This window comes from Bombus fervidus, chromosome 1 (genome assembly GCF_041682495.2).
Source record: "Bombus fervidus isolate BK054 chromosome 1, iyBomFerv1, whole genome shotgun sequence".
Classification (NCBI taxonomy): Eukaryota; Metazoa; Arthropoda; class Insecta; order Hymenoptera; family Apidae; genus Bombus; species Bombus fervidus.
Genome location: NC_091517.1, coordinates 14,185,299 through 14,205,156, shown reverse-complemented (window position 1 = coordinate 14,205,156; position 19,858 = coordinate 14,185,299). Strand labels below are relative to the sequence as shown.

Below are 19,858 nucleotides of genomic sequence, written 5' to 3'. Positions count from 1 at the left end.
TTGGTAATTCTCCTGATATCACTGAGACCGTATTGGTTTATGGCGTCTGATTATCAATGAAGCTACGTGAGTTGTTTAAAAAATTATGATTAACCTATTTTTTTTTTTTTTTCAAATTTGACTATATTTCAATATGTATTATCATATTATTGTATTCATTCTTAATGGTAACATTCTTATAGTATTATATTTGACAGCTTCCCTAAGTCTCTCTTAAACTACATTAGGTATGAAGACGTTAAAAATATATTTCTTAGTTTATGTGATCTAGCGAATTTGTCAAAGGTTAATTTTAGCGAGAATAAGGTGTAATTATCGAGGCACGCACAAAAATTGTTAAGCGAGAACTAGGAAAATGAGATGTATGGAAGAAAAACTTTTTCGAAAGGAAGAGCTCGTTTGATTTACTTTTCGTTTGAAAGCTGTTCACGAATCAAAGGACTGACCCGGTATCCTTTTGCTGTCTTTCCCTTTCTTTTAATCATTTCAATTTCCCTTGAAAAAACGACAAACTTGGTTTACAAAAGCCCGCTCTCTACAGTTTTTTTACTGTTATTCGTTGCGAGACAATTTTCTGTACGTCTGTTATGCAGCGTGCATACACAGTTTAAGCGAAAAGATCCGATCTAAATTAATAATTTTCAGCATTGACAGATGTCTTCTTTTCTCTTCATTATTCGTTGTAAATCTTGTTGTAAATCTCATACAAAAGATTCTTATCAGCATGTAGTGTTAAATTCCATAAACATTTACGAAGATTGATTTATCCCAATCCACGCACAATAAGCTGTGTTCATTTAAACAATGATCTTCCTGACGTGTATCTTTTAATTCTTAAATTCTTATTCTTGAACATAACTCTGTTAATTATTTATACTTATATTCGTGTATCTTCTCGGTCATGAAATATCGATATTAATGATGGATAAGTTTATTCTTCATCTCTATCTTCAACTTTCAGATGTATGAAACCTACAACATTGATCTATAAAATTGACCCCGAAAATATTCACAGAAGATACAAAGAATCAACAGGAAGATCCTGACAGGAATATACCAATCGCATAGTTTTAAAAAAAATCTGTTTTATCTCTTGACACGTTTGTCGTGGTAACAAGCAAGCAGACATGGCGCGTCATGACATAGGTAAATGATGAATCGAACTGTTGCAAGAGTCTGTAGACAGAATTTCAGTGAAATAGCGCCGTTACGCTCAACTCTATCTATCACGGGGTGCGTTTATGAGAAAAACGTAGGGGGACAAAAATTCTGGGTAGTACTCCGTCAAATTAAGCCATGGCTCGACCATAAATTGATAGATGCCCGCCGATAGTTGCCTCTACATTCATAAACAAGACATTATCGCGCGAATATCGCGATAATGCGTTCCATCCACCCACGCGTCGAGAAGAAATTCCCCTGAAGAGGATGGAACGATGAAGTTGGGTAATGCGAAAATAACAGGTCGATGGATGAATCATGGTCGATCTGACTGCCGCCAGGCACGTCAGAGGTTAGCCATTCAGAAACAAGACTGCTCCCAGCCGACCACTGACCAATAGACGCTGGATATTTTACAAAGGCGGATATGGTCCACTCTGGATACACTTGGTTACAAAACGCCAACATTTTCTTGCTTGAAAGGCCAGATATCGGAGAAGAGTTTCGTGTATCGCTTTGGGGGTGATTGCTGTGACGTTTGAACCATTTGACAAATGGATGTGTGCTGAGGAAAAGTTAAAAGAATGTTTGTCCGTCTTTTATTTCTCGAAGTTGGGGAAGAAAGTTGGAAACTTAGAATATTGGCTCTTACGTGGAAGTTTGCGAAACAGGTCAAGTGGTTAATGGATGTTTCGTTAATCGAGTAACTATTCGAAATAAATATAGTAATATAGAGAAATTTCGAAACGAAGTCAAACGAAGATGCATCCCACTAAAAGAGCCTCCAAAGAATTTGAAAAGTCCTATGATTATCATTTCCTATAAATGCGAACAACAGCAACTGTCAAACGGAAGTCTCAACTTCCTCTAAAGAAACAATCTTCAAGTATACCTGAAAAACATTTCAGAAGTACCGATTTCATATACGACAGGAAGTTTCATAAGATCTTGACGCCATGCCTTGTCTGTGTCACTCCCATAAAAGTCACATTCATGAATTTTTATTTTCACTGACAGATTCCAGCTATTCTCACATAACATTGTTTACCACGTTTTCGTCTATCACCGGTTCCTTTATCAGAAAACAGGAGAGTAGTTCTCGGATCGATTGCAGGTCGTAAAAGGTCCATCGCGAGGATACCCTCCGCAATGACATATTTTCAAGCGACGGACCGGCTTATACGTAAGTCGATCGGCGCGACGCATCAAAGATAGCTCGAGTGTCTCGAATGAAACGATAGCCGGGAAACGAGTGGCTGGCTGTTATTTCGTTCGCGTTTACTGTATCATTAACAAATTATACGAGGCAACGATAAACGCGAAATAAAGCTGGGTCGGTGTAAAGAGATTTACGACGCTTGGCCGCGTTATACGACGCGTGGAAACGTGTAAAAGGCGAAACTGATGTGGGTGGCCGGAAGGAACAAGGAGAAAAGATCAGGATGCGTAAGTTGACCAAATTTCTGCACTTGGACCGCGACGCCGATAAGTTTACGATCCTGTTGGCTGTACGCTCCTTTTCCGATTATCTTCCGCAATGGAAGACGTCAACGTTACCGTCCCAGACGTAAACCTCGCCGGGATCCTCGTTCTCTCGTTCCCTTCTGTTATCGTAACGTTTAAAATCCAGAGGATTTCTTTGCTCACCCGTGAACGTTCACGATCGCGTCATTGTGGTATTATCTGACTATTGGCAACAATAGCTGCTTGAAACTGGGTAGAGGAGTAAACGAGTGTTACGAATGTCGTACAATTACACGGGACAAAAGGGGTGGATTTGGAAAGAAAGGAGATGGAAGGGTTGACCAATCTTTAATTTCAATCTTACGAGATTAGAGTAATTTTGTGTGGTGTATGTACTGTAAGTACATATCATTTCGATTTTCTTTTAACGCTTAGAAACTGTTAGCTTCCTTTTCTATTTTAATTACAGTACGATTTTCTATATAGTATTTTGAGTACAGAAACAAGAAAGAAGATGAATAACAAATCATATTTCTGTTAAATGTATGATAAATCTTGTAGTTACTTCTTCTGTTTCTCATTGCAAAATAACTCATTTCAGTTAGAAACATTGACACGATTAATGTTTACTGTCTTAAATCTAAGAACATAAGAGGATGCATTCATTCTTTCCTTTATTTCAAACTTTCCTCCATTATCAAGTACTTTTAAAATTCCATTGGATGTAAATATAAATGTATCTGAGACATTAACATAGCATTAATTAAAATACACGATAACTCCAAATAATTAATCTACTTTTTAATCGAACAGTAATTTCCCACCAAATTACATATATTTATTAAACCTATAATTTTGCAAACGAATGTCCCTCGTCACCGCAACCACAATTTATCGCTCACCAAAATTCTATCAAGCCAGTTTTCAAAAACTTGTCTCCGCAGCATCGAATCATCCTTTCAAGAGAAATCGCCCTGCAACCATTCCGTATCGCAACTTTCGCCTCGTCCCATACAAGCGTTATCGTCAACGTAAAGTTTAAACGTAACAGGACATAAATCGGGACGGAGATGCCGCGTAACGACCCGGTTACCCGGAATCGTTGCCGGCTGTTTTACCTTTTTCAACGGAGAGACACTGGCGCTTAACCGCGATACGACGCTCATCGCAAAATGAAATTGGAGATAAAACGGAAGAACGTTTCTCGCCGGGAATATTGAATGTCGTGTGGTCGCGCGACGGACTGACGCGCGTCGACTCGTTTTCATAAATTAATGCGCAATTATTTTTCCACCGGAAAAGAATAATGGCAGTGACACGACAGGGTCGAACGAGAAGCGACGCATTCGCGTATTTGTTGGCTCTCACCGGCACATCGCCTTTTGTGCTGCTCGTATTATTTCTCTGCGCTTCCGCAAGAACTCTCGCGTAAAATGTAATGTAACGAAGTAATTCGTTGCTTTTTGGCACAATGGAAGTTGTAAATTAAGATCATAGGGCTTGTAGAGCTTTCGTTAAAATTGTTTTTCCTTTAGTATATTAAGCACTTGCATTGGCATTGAAAGTTTCACTTTAATTAGCTCCTACAAGATAAGCCACTTTCGGAAGAGAAATTACATTCGTACAATTATATATTCTACATAATTATAACGTAGAAGAGTACGTTCTATGTGTTAAGACTGGGACGAATTGGATAAAATAGGATGTCGAGCTTAATATAGAGACACAAAGGGTTAAATGAGGTATAAAATTGTAATATTCTCAAGCGGGGAATAAAGCGTATTTATATAAACAGAATGAAAATGAATTGGAAGCAGAAAAGATACATCGTAAGAATTAAGGTAGCGTTATTATAACAAAAATTATCAGATTAAGGAAACTCGAGAATACTAGGAATACCCAAAATCCATGTCTGTTAAAGCATAATCAACCTAATTCTTCTATTAGAACAAATATTTGTCATTAATTCATATATCTAATTGCTTAATAATACCAAAGTTATAATTGCTTAATAATACCAATATTACCATCAGTAAGCCTTAATAATACCAAATTACCTTTTAACGTGTGGTCACACGTAATCCCTTTTTGCACACAACCTAATTGTCTGACGATTTTAATCCTGATTCTTAATCATAATATTGACCCAATTCTCCGTCTATTTCCAGTTCCCCCGATACAAGAGCAATTAATTAACTCATAACCTGAAACTATTACGCATCACGAGGAACGTTAGAAAACGATCGACAGGTGATCGAACCATGCTAAACGGCTTCCATATTATTCAACCGTAGCGCGATTGGTTTCATGAAATATTAAAATTCAATTGAACGTCAAGCGCGATACCAGGCTAAAAATCTGACGGATCCGTTTCGTAACGAGCATCAAAATTTGCCGATGAATATTTAAACACCTATTAGCTAAACGGCCGAAATTAGATGGCAATTTTGATGGGCGTTCTTCGACCTGATCAAATATGTACACGGGTCGGAAGTACTTCCATGAATGATAAACGAATACCCTCCATCATGGTCACGGGGCAAAACGTTCTTCCTAAATCCCTGGCGAGGCCGAAGAAGCTAATTCGGTTGGGGTGGTGTGTTCGATTGTCCGTGATAATCAACTGGTACCCTACTTCGACAATGCCGACATTTTTCCTTGTTCTTACAACCAGAGAACGAACGAACGCACCCTAAAAAACGATTTCAACTCGAACACATCCAATGGAATCATCAAAAAAGGAAAAGGAATAGTGGGAAAGGTAGATAGGGATGGATACGAAGAGAGGGAAATTCTGAGGGGTGGATGAGCTGCTTACCGGCACGTAACAAAGGACAAGCGCTCGTTCAAGTAGCGAGCGTACACTTTAATATTTTTAAAGTACGTCCGATCCTCTATGAAGGGTCTTCCGCTAACGAAGCAGAATCGAAGCGACGAGCCGGAAAATGGAAGGGGTTGCGAAGAAAGGGAGGTCGAGGTCGTGTAAGGTAGACCTAAAAGGAGAGAGAGTCTTCGGGGCTTTGGATCTCGCGGCCGTGTTGTAGGAAAAAGGCGTCGCCATTGGGGATAGAAGGAAAAGGAATCGCAAGCAAAGATATCGAGCCGGCGGCGGAAATAGAGAAGAGTTTGGCGTAGCCGCGCGCAAATTAATCGTTTTAATGCACCGTCTGACAGCGTAGTCGGCTGCTACGAACGCATCGTAGCCTAGCACCAGCTTCCTAACAGCTTTTACCTCGATATGGGGTGTATAGGTACCTTTATCACGTTATCCCGTTATCCCGAGGCCGCGCTTTGAGCGAGATCTCGTTCTCCTTCGAGACGGTTCGTGACTGATGGGAACACTCGTTTGAACCCTTTGTCCACCGCCTTGAGTCGTCTTCTCTTCCATAAATATTCTCGAAAATTTGCAACGAGACACTGCATGAATCTTCTCCTTTTGCCTGAGAGTAAGGTAGTATTAGTTGAATCAGAAGGATACGTAATTCGGCACATTGGTTGGGAACAATTTTCAAGCGATCCACGTTTGAGAAAACAGACTATTATTTAACTTGTTATCAGTGGTGTGATAAACAGTGAGATATTATATGGAAGATTAACTAAGAATCTCATAACATACAAGTTTAATCATTCTACGCAAAGTTCAAGATTGAATCTTAAGATATTTAGGTGACTTAAATAACGTTACCTTGCTATATCCTTTCTATGGTTATTTCATCGGCTAGTTGCATCAATCGTGGCGATGTTTGCTGACGACTTCCGACAATTCATTCGAATCGTTTGCATCGTCCATCACTTTGCATTCTCTTTTATTCGATAAAGATTCTTGAAAATTTATAACGAAACGTTAAATAAATGTTCTTCTTTTGTTCTATCCCTTTTTTCGTGATTTCTGCGATGTATCACCTAGTTGAAATAGGTTTGGAATAAATTCGGGCTTAACTGCGACGAACATGGCCGTGTTCATTCACGACTTCCGTCAACTCATCCGAACTTTTAATAACGTCGCTGTCCGTTTCCATAAGTGAGTTATCGGGATGAAGTTTCGCCTTGTTGCACGTTTGAATTGCCGCGAGTGGAACGGCTCGCTCAGAGAAATTTGTTTATAGGTGATGATTGCATAATTAGATCACGCGAGCCGGCTCGTGTTGTTCAAAGCAAAAACTGGCGACTGTAACTCGTACATGAGACGTGTAAATCTGGTTAATACCTGTACTAGATTATAGTACGTATGACTTCCAGACTTGCTTTATTCACACCATTGGATTGAATTATGTGGAGCTACGGACGAGGTCCTGTTAGGATTAAGACTGACGGTTTAACGCATGTTACTCTTAGAAAATTTATAGAATATAAGTTTGGAAGTGTGCAATGAATGATATACTCAAATGGAATAATTGGTAATAATTTTAACAATGATAATTTTCTCTTCTTTGCATTTAATAGAATGTGACATAGAACATGGCACAGTAACAAAAAAATTATTTTTTGCACACCTGTTATAAGAAAAAAGACAGTATTTAAAAATTGAATATTCCTAATCGAATATTCCTAATCGTATTAAAATTTTCAAGCTATTCCACACTAGTTTCCATCGTTCATTTAAAAACATATATCACATACAGGAAGTCTGCCCTATACGTTCTTATTCTACTTCGTTGTCATTTCGCTGCGGAAATACGTTTCGTCGAATACGTCACGTCAAATCGCGAATAATATACTGGATCCCATTATACACACGGCGTTAGGATTCCCGAAATGACAAACCGAGTAGCCTACGAATATGTTGCCGATCTCTCGATGAGCGCTATTCATCATCCTTTTCTTATTTTTTTTTTTTTTTTTTCTATTTATCTTCGTCGTATAAAGTAAACGCACGAATTTGAATGCCTTAGAAGATGGACCCACTCCGTCAGTGAAAGAAATATAAGCAACGATACTTTTTCATTAACGCGCGAGCAAGGATTATCGCATCTACAGAAGCCGCAGGCCGAAGTAATCAAATTATATTCGCAGCGCAATCAGCTTCGTGAAAAAAGGCATCAGAACTGACAGCCGATAGAAGCGGAAGAAAGAAAAAAGAAAATAGGAAGTACAAAAGGAAGAAACGTGTGTGAATTGTCGGATGGAGCGAACTGTCGAAGTTCGCGATTCGAGAATTATTTAAGAGAATTTAATAAGCGCGGTCATAGAAAAGGGAAGAAGATAGAACGAACGAGAGCCTCGGAGGAATTCTAAATTCAATTGTTACTTGGTGCTCGTGGAATGCATTTCGCAGCCGTTGATTGATTCTCGAACGTCGAACGATTCAATTATAAAAGGCTATTGTAATATTTTTCCATTTAAAAAACCAGGCTTACTTGATATTGGCAATTACGCGTGACTATTTGCGTATTGTAATGTCGTTGCTCGTTTCCACGGCAGAGAGAAGCACTCGAAGCAACGGAAACTCATTTACGATCTCCTTCGATCGGTCATCGACGATGTTCGATATTAAATTCTTTAATTGTTTGTTAATAAAATACGTTAGTTTAGCTTCTTCTTTTTTAACTGTACCCTTGTCTTCTTGGTCGGGGATGAGGGAAGGGAATATCGCAAGTATAATTATTATTCATACCATCTTCTTTAGCTCCTTTATGGATTTAATGGAAAATTGGAGCATTCGTTTATTATATTTTTATTACTAACTACATTTTTACCTCGTCAGCACAAATTATGCAAACGGTATAATTAAATTGAGGCACTTTTATGAATATTTATCGTCTTTTTATTTATGCAAAGTCCCTTTACAAGCAAGTATATTGTGCAAACTAAACATTAATGTGCAAAAATAAATATTGTAGTATATTTTATAAATAGATATATACAAAAATAGAATTTTATTTATACGAATTCTACTTATTTGAACGAAATCTTAGCATTCGATTAAATGGTCTTACAGTCTGGATTTATTTATTTCAACGTGAATACTTATTACATAAATGAAAAATTACAGGTAGTGGGGAGAATCGGTGAAACCCTGAAAAGTTTATCTAAATAAAGTTCTACTTTGTTACGTCGAAATGTGTATAAATAAATAAATATGATATACTTTCAAAATTACATTTTTATACAAAAAATATTATCCTATTTAATTGATAGAAATTTCTTTAATTAGTCGTGGAATCTTTTCTAAAGCATCGAATCGTTTTGCGTTTTCTAATCGGGGAATTCTCGATAGCAAAACATGAAGTGACACGTTTAAACAACTTCACGCCAGCCGGCGTGAATGACCAGAGCGTGCAGCAGTCGTAATTGGTCGGATGATAGAGTAGAAATTAACGATTGCAAGTTCGGGAGCGTTTTCAATAGCCGGAAAGTCTATTTCGTGTCCGTAGCAGCTGTTCAGAGACGTCTGACCGCGGATTAGTCTTTTCACGAACGAAGACTACGGACAGATGTTTCCAAACAAATGGCCACGAAACTTTCTATAATTGAAATTAATGATTTATCATCTCGTAAGCTTTTAATAGCTAAAACACGGCAACGAGCCATTAAATCGAAAATGTTCATTATATAAATGGATTGTAAACTTTCGAACGACGTGGATAAATATGTCTTCTTTGTCTCTTCCGATGGTGTAGCGTCTCTCAATTTTCCTGGATTATAGAGCCGTTCGTGTCTATGTAACGACCACATTTTTTAATAATCGTACATATACACTCACGTAGATTGTGCGATAGTGTGATCGTAAATACTTGCATGAAACGTTGCAATTTGGCGAAAGATTAACTTCATTTTGAAAGTTAATCCACCGATTAACTTGATTTTTGCAATTCCCTGTTCCATGTCAAATTTATATCATCGCATTTCGTTATCAACGATTTAAGTTCATAGGAAAAGATAGTTTCGTAATAGTGTTTTTCCGTGCAAAATCTATTACGAAATTCGTCCTGGTGTATTTGCAAGATAAAATTGTACAGTGATGCGATGTAAATAAAGAATGTTAAATATTTGATGGTTAAAACGACAATTGGTGTGAGAATGATACGTGAAAACGCAAAACAATTACTATTACTATTAACTGTACAGTATTACTAAAACGTTGGAACAAAGTTTAGAATAGTACATTTCTCATAATGTGTATGTACTATTCCTGATTCCATGCAAACACAAAATTTCGAAACTATTTCGATTATAGAACACTCTCGCAATTCGTTTCGTCTAATTATCGGTTACGCATTTACATTATCGTTGATCGTTAAAATTAAGTTCTCTAGTACCACTACTGAGTAGAACACCCATACATGTACATGCATGTGCAGCAAATCACAGATACACAAGAAACCACGGTTGTTTCCCAAAAATAACCACGGCCGATCGATCCTACCAAATCTAATTCCTTCGTTCGCTTCACACTTCCCATAAAATTCACTCCATCCCTTCGATTCACACGGCTGGAGTGTGAACTAGCCGAAACTCGAGCCCTCGAGCTCTCGTCGAAGACGAGAACGCTTGCCACGTTGGATCGTCATAAAATCGCGTCACCAAACCGGTGAACGCAATCTACCAAGTAACTAACTCGGTTACCAAGCACTTGTACACCACCCGACGTCGTCGTCGTCGTCGTCTCTCTCTCTCTCTCTCTCTTACTCTCGCGTGCTCCACGACATGCGGTCGCGACGTCTTCGTCCCTCTCTCGAGCTTCAACCCTTTCCTCTCTCGAGGACCGCTCTCTTTGCAACGCTGCTGGCGGCGCGTGTACCTGCCCATTATGGCTAAAAGCGTAGCACACTCGATTATCACGTCGTCGCGCGTGGCTGAAAACTGAAAATGCCGTGGGCCTTTGACAGTGTAAGAGCCCCTTCGTACCGGCGATAAGGCATTAGCCACGCCGTGAAAATTCTGCTAACAGCCTTACCGCGAACTTGCCGATGCAGTCCCGTCGTCACCATGGGTCCTGATCGATCCCACCCGTTTTCAGCATACCAGCTAACGACTATTTCCAACCGTAGACAGAAACCGTTTCTCGCTTGTTCCTTCCAAGTACGCGAGCCTCTGTAATGATTTATATCCTCGGACTACGATGAGGTTTTCATCCAGTTCTGGAATGGATATGTTTCGACATCGAGTACGGATCATTTTGTATACTTTTTCGATTTGATATAACTTGTCGAGATAAATGATGATCTTTACGGTAATTCGCTGATAGAAAGATACAATAGTATGCGTACGTGTTGGAGAATTGGGGTAGTGACCTGTTAATTCTGTATTTTATAATTTCGATATATTTGAGATTATATGTTAGTTATTTTAAGGGAGCTTGTATGTTTGTTCTTGCGATCGGATTAGAGGAGTAAGTTAAAATGCGTAAATTATTTTAGTGGAACGTTAATTTCACCCGTAATGTAAATAATTTAATAACAGGATTTTTTCGTGTAGTTTAAAGTACATCGATAATCCGATACGAGTTTGAATATGTACAATAATTCTATTTTGTACTTGTTTTCTCTATTAGATCTTGCTTGAACGACATTTCTTATTTTTAATGAAACTTTATTTAACATAAATTATAAATTTCATACTGCACGCGTGTCTTTATTATTATACAATATTAAACTTTCTTCCTATTACATAATATACTTAAAGAGCCAATCGAACGTATCGGAAATTCTAATTCTTAATAAATGCTAAAGAAGAAATGTTTTGACGCCGATGAAAATCTGCGTACACATTTAGAAGTCCGAAATTAAAATTTATATCGCCTTCGTCTTATTGTATTTATGAGTTCGAAAAGATCGTTCACGGCAGCAGAGCTCAGCGAGAATTTGCATTTGAACGCGTCAGCGAAATTCTTAAGGCGGCATATACTTACCTGCCGAACGGTAGGTTAAGAAAGGAACCCTCGTTCCATGGAGGTTCAACCACACCCTCGAATCATTATTAGGAAAGCTACACCGTTGTGATTTCAGGGAAAGACGACCCTTCGTTTTCGAGGCACGAGAACGGGAACGTCGTTTAACGACGTCATGTGCTTCAAAATCCTTACAACAAAGTTTTTGTTTGCACGAAATCCGAGACCTTTCCCGGCTATCCTTACGGAGCTCGTAAGGAATCCCTTGTAAAGGGACTCGATAATGACGAGACACAGTGCTCCAGAGATAAAATCTTGCCATTGTATCAAAACTCTGTAGCGTTCCTTTTTTTGAACATCTTAATTGTCTTCATCCACAATTGTACAATAATACTTTTAAGGGAAAAACGAGTGGCGTAACATCTTACTTGTAAAATGTGGAAATTTTGCCTTTTTATTTTAATATTCTCCTGTTCCCTGATTTGGTAAAATGTTGGTAGGCCAAGTTTTTTCCTTGCGTTTTCTCTTGACGTTTTTTGTTTATTATAGATGGTTTTGTATATGATTAACTGTAATGCAGCTTATAGATATTAGCAACGAATTCACGATATTAATAGCGACGTATGTAGAATAGTCCTCACGAATCTTGCATTAAGCTAATAAACCTCAGCCAGGCTGCAGATAAATAGTTTATGTCAACATAAATGTACTTCATCCTTTGCGGTGTAGTCGTGTATATATCTTCACTGACGCTTATACATCATGCTAACAGTTAATTAAGCGAAGCAGAGACGCGAATAGCGATTAAATGTAGAAACCTAGCAAACAAATCCTGTTTGAATTATATTTTCTTCTGAAACAAATTCTTATAATCGAATTTCGAACAAAAAATATTAACGATATAAATTATTATAAAATTTCAAATTTCCATCGAAAAATTAAAAGGTAGAAAAGTGAATTCCAATGAAACGCCTGTTCGAAATGCTCTTTTCCTTCGATACACAGGAAAATTGTAGCGGGACAGCAAATTCTCTGTCCCCACGGAGATGCTTTTCCACTTTGCTTTTTATGCACCTGTCACCTCACACCCCATGAAAGTCCCTGTACATCGAGCGTAACCGCACAGCTTTCAGAAACTTCAAAGACTCACTCAACCGTCAGTCTTATCCTTTTACGTTCTTTTCAACATGCGCGTGTACTACATTTTACCTGTACATATATGCATCAACGTAGCCGCTGTAACCGCAAGCCGTCCAACATACTGATTACAATCTACCGGTAGCTGGAAGGAACGTCTTACTCGACAATCGGCTAGCGGAGAATTGCACAAAGGACGAAATCGCTTGTGGAGACGTTGATTTCTGACGCTCTCTCGACCCGTCACTTGATGCAATTGCGCTAACGAGACGGCACCGCCTCGTGAAAAACAGAGTTGCGAAACAATTTGGATCGAGGTTAATAAATCGTGACGCCTTCTTCATGGAGTAGCGAATAATTGGGAAACATACCGGAGGCGAATTTTGAAACTTTTTGTAAACAATTCATAAACAAGTAAATAATTCTTCTAATTTTTGTAATAGTTAAATACCTTCATACAACGTTCTTTTATTCTTGAGTATCAACTCTTAATTTTAAGTTACAGTTGATTTAAAGTGAAATTTATATCAATTGTTTTAAGCAGAAATTTTCTCGATAAAACAGATTACTAGGAGAATATTGTTACGTATTATGAACGTTCATTTATGGAATATAATTAATGCTAATTCTGCTTGCAAAATCTCATTGGAACATATTTTTTGCTCTGATTAATTCTTCGAGTATCTCTAGCAAAACTTCATCGTGACTGAAACATCGCTTTTAAAATAGTTTCTTTGATAAAACAGTAATTAACTCCTTCCTTAGAGCCGTACGGATCTTCATTAACCGCTAAAAGGATAGTCTTGGAATAAATAGTTTTTGCAAGTAATATTTAATCGGCCGGCGAGGACGCAGAGCATTAAACGTGGCCAAGAAAACGACGACGATGAATCTCGTTTGGTAGTCTCAGACACGAATCCTGCAGGACCCTTGGTCGTCTAGAATCGAGATTATAAATATTGATCCTGAGCGTCCTTCAACTTTGAGTGCACTCGAGGAGTCCCTCTTGTCCCGCATTTCTATACCCGGCTGTACAGTCGAGGGGGATTCTTCGTGGCGAAATTGAAATCCGAGAGGTTCCTCCTGCTCGTTCCGCCAGAAAGAGAGTCAAAGTCGCTCGGGCAAATTAAAATTGTAGGGCACGGCCGTGGACAACTGGCCTTTGATGGCCGCGCCAACGGTCACGGATCATCTAGTCTGCGGAATAAGGAAGAATCGCCGTTACCAGGCAAGGCATTTCTTTATGGGGGTTGCGTCGGGATGCGTTGAAGCCTGGAAAAGGGACGTCAGCCTCCTTCGAGCTGTGGACCTTCAAATCCGCGGAAATTGGATGCTTTATAAATGGATCGGGGGTGAGGGTTAAATAAAATCGCAGTTTGTTGTTATAATACTATATTTGCTTGGGTAAGATAAAGTATATCTATGTATTTTAGATTTGAAAATAAACTAAGATAAGGTCGGGGAACCTATAATTATCAACGTAAAAAATTGTCTTGGTAATTTTAAACGTAGGGGGAAATTATTTAACAGTTCAAGAACGTCGTTAATTATTTAACAATTTAAGAAGTAGTAGAGTCTTGTGAGTCTTGCGATGTGCACAGAGAATAACTGAACTCATGAAACACTTCGATTCCTACATCGTTTGTGGAACGAATCTCAGCGCATCTTACGATTATAAGTATCATACAAACATAGAACTCTACGTAATAAAAGGGTAGAAATTTGATTTTGTTTATTAATAATAACTATGATTGAACAATAAGTGTGTGAATTTTTTTTCTTTGATTTTATAACCAGTAAATATTTTATACTAGCAGCGACGTTAATTTAAAGTTATCTTTTATCCGCCATTATCCTTTAATAAAGTTCATATCCTTGAGAAGAAAGGACAAACTTTACTCAGGCTTAAAAAATAAAGGAAATTCTTGATAAGGGACAAGAGAATGGAGAGAATAGAGGGTCAGTAGCCTAAGCTGAGTTGAAGGACGCAGACTTCAGAAGATCAGTGACTGGCGTTAGGCTGTCCGTCCCTTCGTCTCGTTTTGCCCTCTAAATCGGTTTAATCGAGCTCTCGTTAACTTCGTTATCGCTAATGCCCGTTGCAATGTAGCTAAGTGGCTGTTGCTGCCTCGAGCTGCACTGCCCTCCAGGCTCATATCCTTTGGCAATTACTTTACTACCGCCGAAGTCCTGATTCGATTAATCAATTAACGTAAGTTCATTCCGAGAGTGATACGCTTTCGGTTTAAACAGTCTGGCCGATATATCGTTTCGAAAATATCGTAGTTTTACATTTTGACAAGACAAGAACTACGAAGATTTTATGGAAACAAAATTTTAAAGATCTTATCACTGTTCACAAGAGTTGGAATTTGATGAAATTGAATGAAAGTTATAATTGTAGTTTATTTTTGTATAATTCATTTGGGAAAATATAATACGTTTAACATTAATTAATACAATGTTGTGAGTATGTAAACATCTATAGTGTGAAACTCAACAAGTCTTCATCACATCTGAGATACTGATTAAATAAAGAGGAGTCAGTCAGAACAGTTGGAGTGGAAAATATTTGACACTGTATAAAATTACATAGCGATATTATATTATAATATTGTAATTATAAGACCATGAGTGATATATAAAAATGGTATATTCGGTATGACACACAATAAAAATAATTAAGCAAAGAATCTAATAACATACATCAATGTGTGTGTATTCTAAAGGGAATACTACAAGTTCTTCAATTTGCTTACTGGATTATATAAATACTGTTAATTCTCATTCGACTAGAGCTTAATCTTAAATAATGTGTAATAGCATAGAAAATCACCTTATTTGTATTTCGTAGCTATGAGAACCTTGCGAAAGTCAGAGTTCTAAGGATGACCGTCCTAGAAATTCCGAAACGGTGCTAAGTTGAATCGATCTTGTGAATCGTTTTAGTACGCTGAGTCTGCATCAGGCCTTCAAAGTGCAATCGAGTTCGCCGATTCCGAGAGAGCGTGAAACGTTACTCTACTATTCAGAGATGCTATAGGTGTTCTCTTCATCTTCATCACTCTGTCCCTATCGTTCGTCTGTTCACCACTCATCTTCTTCTCTTGCCGCATGCAATTACTCTGATTTCACCTTCAGAAACGTGTAATTACCATCTCCGGGCTAGTTATAATTAATAATAATGAATTCGACATATATTCCTCACTTTCTGTCCTTTTCCTAATTTCTGCGTTCGTTAGTCGTTGTCTTTGTCCACTTCCTCTTAAAGTCGTAAAAGATTTGGATGAAAGGCACCTTTAGTGCAGTACGTACAGTACGTAGAAAGTGACAAGAGAGATGCTTTCAAATTTAATAAAAAATCTTATTTTACAGATAAAATCAAATTTTTCGTGTTTGATAGAAGAGCAATTTCAAAATTCAGAATCTATCAAGTTCTTGCTTTTTTCAACCACTTCATATCGAGACATTTCTTAGTTACCAAAATGACATGGAAGTAACAAAAATAACCGAAAATTAACAAAAATGGAATTACGATATTTCTTCGTAATTCATAAATCATACTTTACATATAATTATAATTCATAAATTATAATTTAAGTCTAATAGATAATATTATTTGCATAATATGGAATCATATTTATCCAAAGAAAAGATGAAAAATTCGCGAGACGTGTTAGAACGCAGCGACGCGTCGTTAAGTGACGCATTGAGTTCGCTTTTAGTCTCATTCCGAGCGCGAATTTTGTTGCCAGACGCTTCTTAGGCCATGCGTCGACTAGAGGTGTATTTTCAAGTTGAGGTAAACGTCACTGCCAGAAAAGTACATTTCTGATTCCCGTGAATCAAACCTAATGAGCTACTAGAGATGAGCTACATTGTCGCGCGAAGTTTGTGCCCGTAATTTTGTCATACTTGTAGCTTCGAACAGGTAGGTACTGATAAAACAACGTATTGTCGAGAAATTTTGAACGAACGACAAACTCGATAAACTCAAATATTTCCAACAATTTTTCTGCATAAAAATAGAAGCGGCTGCTGTAGCAGTTAAAATAGAGCTGGTAAAATAAACTAAAATACAGAAAACTAAAGCATTGTAACGTTCGCCACATTTTTACAGCGTTTTCAACGCTACATTGCACTCTCCCGAAAATGTGTACGTACAGATTCAAAGTGTTCGAACATTCATCGAACTATCACATTTTATTAACACTGTAACGTGATACAGCTAGCCATTTGTATTAAAAAAATTTTTAACCAATATGAAAATGTACATATATGAAAGTCATAAGACATTTACTGCAAACATATATTTACTAAAGAATTAGTACAGAGGATGAACAGACATTTTAAACATAGAAGTAGTAAGCATGGTCCAACCGAATATCGAGGATCATACTCGTGATCTCTACATATACTTTACTTGTACTAACGATTTTGCACATTCGGTGTACATTTTCCTTTCAAACTTTACCAATACAATTATGAAAATTGTGTGTCGTTACAATTCCAATGAAATTTTTAAATGCTTCCTATAACATACTTCCACGAGCTGTTCCACATTCCATTAAATTAATATCCTTCCGATTTTAAAAGCTTCAGCAAAATCCCACTATCGAAAACGAGAAAGGAGAAAACCACTGGTAACATAAATATACCTTCGCTGCGTTCGACGAGTACGAATAATCCCCGTCGGCAGAAGACAGCCTTTAGGTGAGAAAGTTTTGATTTACGATAGCAGGTTCGTCCGATACCAAAGGTCAGGACCAGAAACGGTGCAGCGGGAGAAGTTTACCGGCGACCGAGTACGCTCTATTAGTATCTACCATTCGTTATTTTCTTTCCTAGTTCGCGCAACCATGCAAGAACGACGAAGAAACATCCTCGAGTTGGTTAGTAAAAAAGAGCCGGTTCCCCAAAGGATATCCGTTCGTGGTTCAAGACACTCGGCTTGCTTTCTCGTCATGGAAAACTGGTTATTGATACTGCACCGTGAACTTGTTTGGAGAAGGAAGGAGAGGAAAAGTTTGCGCGCCGGTGTCGGAGCATCCCTTCCGGTGCTGGGTGCTAGCCATTGATAAAAACATATTTGCCCGGGACCAAGCGATGTTAACAACCTCGCGCTCGTATCGTTTGTCATTATTGCCGTTACGTGGCGGGGGACTCGATCAACTGGCGAACGAGTACGAAAAGTTTCGCGTCTAAGGAAAGTTCGACGCTGTCACGGACCGTGGAACCGATGAATCGTGATTTTCTCGATAGTGTCTTAACTGGCTCGAGTCCGAGTGTCGAGGAAAATCTTGGCCGATTGCCGACCTTTGATCTCTCCTTCCTACTGGCTACGTAGTCAGAATTTTATTAGGGAAAAATGCAGGGGACCGAGACAATCAGCTACAGTGTTTTCTTAATTTTTCATTTATTTTATTCTTTCGTAAATTGTGTTGCACTTAAGATAATTGTTTTAAGTTTCTATACAAAGTCAAGTGGAAGAAACGAGTTTGTATGAATTTATTTTCGAAGATGATTTATTAAAAAATTATAAGATATAGGAGATAAGATTTCATCAAGGAGAATGAATTGATATTGTTCTTGTAGTATGCTCGTCGACCGAATGCCTTGAATGTTTGCTGTTAATTATTACCGATAAGTAATTAAAACAGAGAAACATCGTGCAATTTCGCTTAACGACAACGATTTTTTCATTCCTTACGAAACTGTAGGAGATTAGGTTTGGACAAAAATGAGAAAATAATACGGCGAACCGATTAGTGAGGTTACGTAACAAAGCTTTACCTTTGACAGGTGGTAACGTTTAGTATTAGAGCACGACGGGTTTGGATGTAGAAATCGATAGTTGTACGGGAACTTGTGTAAATAGAGATTAACGGGAAGCTTTTGTGTGTAGCAAATATTATGGGTGTTGCCATAACATCAATCGTCCAATGCTAAGACCGATGTTTGAATATTGTTGATTATTGAACTTGATCGCTTCCGTCATCATACACATAGTTTAAAATCTCTGAATAATGTTATACAAATAGTGATCGAAACTATTATTCAAATTTTAGATTAAACTAAAATTTACAAATATTTTGAGACATTTTTTACATAGATATGTCTATATACTATTTATAAATGTATTTCGAGGATCAGACTTCGTCTTGTACGTAAAAAAATCCAATTCTGTTGCAGTGTTTGAGTGTTAGCGCGATGGATACGTCAAGGAATCGAACGTGGCTGAGAAGAATGGCTAGTCTGCTTTGGCTCGTCTTCCTATTTGTCGGAGTTTCGGCTGGAACTCTAGAGAAACTGCACGAAGGTGAGTTGGTAGCATTATGTCAGCCAAATTCTTCTTACTGTATAATCAGACGCGTATTGAATAAATATTTTCAATATGTTCCATGTAACTGATCGATTTCTCCAAAATAGCTGATATTATCGAAGTTAATAATTATACGGGATCGTGTCGCACAATAGGCGCAACGCCATTATCCCAGCCTTGTCTGTGAAAGTGAAAAATATAGACCGAAAAGTCATTATCATTCCTGTCCCTGACGCGTACCTTTGCACGGCGTCACCGACAGCGTTCGAGTGACGATGATAAATTTCTGTTTAATGTATTGAACACCCCGTGAGATTTATTACGTCTACAATAGCAGGAAATCGGTCTTTATCGATAGCATCGCTTCGCGACCCAACAGCGTTGCCAACATTGCTGAAATTCCTACTAAACGCACTCACGAAGGTTCTTAAACAGGTTCTTCGTTGCGCTATATTCAAAAAGTGAATATGCACACTATGCACAGAAACGTTTAAACGGTCTTCAAAGGATAAGAAAAACGTCGAAAATGTATTTACAGTTCGCAAAACGAGCAGAGATAGTCGTAAAAGAAACGACGCTGAGACCACTTTAAACCGCGGTATGACCACTGATATCTTTCGACCGCTTTCGTTCCTTTAGGCTACGATCTGGTTATCCTGATTTCGTACCGCGCCGTCAACGAGACACGGCAAAGCGTTAACGATCGCGGGACAGCGCGTGCGGAGAGCACCATATGATTTAACCATAAATTCGATCTGCATAACAAGGCGACCCCTCATGAATAAAGTCATTCGTATTTCGATATTAATCATGCTTCGCCACGCCATCCGGAACAACGAGTTTAGAGGTCTGCCCTCCCTTTCATCACCCGCCTCTGTTTTCCTTCTCCGCTCTCGCGTTTCACGTGAAACGCGCCTCTGTCAGAGGCCGACGCGTCTCTTTCG

General features: G+C 38.3%; 1 protein-coding gene across 2 annotated transcripts in view; it reads left to right on the top strand.

The window, feature by feature from the left end:
• Sema2a (Semaphorin 2a) overlaps positions 1-19,858 on the top strand; it is a 559,198-nt gene that overhangs the window by 257,906 nt on the left and 281,434 nt on the right. For both annotated transcript variants that reach the window (XM_072003211.1, XM_072003203.1), the window contains exon 3: positions 18,785-18,911. In XM_072003211.1, coding sequence (XP_071859312.1) covers positions 18,803-18,911 — 109 coding nt within the window. In that variant the 5' untranslated portion in view covers positions 18,785-18,802. The remainder of the gene's footprint in view (positions 1-18,784; positions 18,912-19,858) is intronic.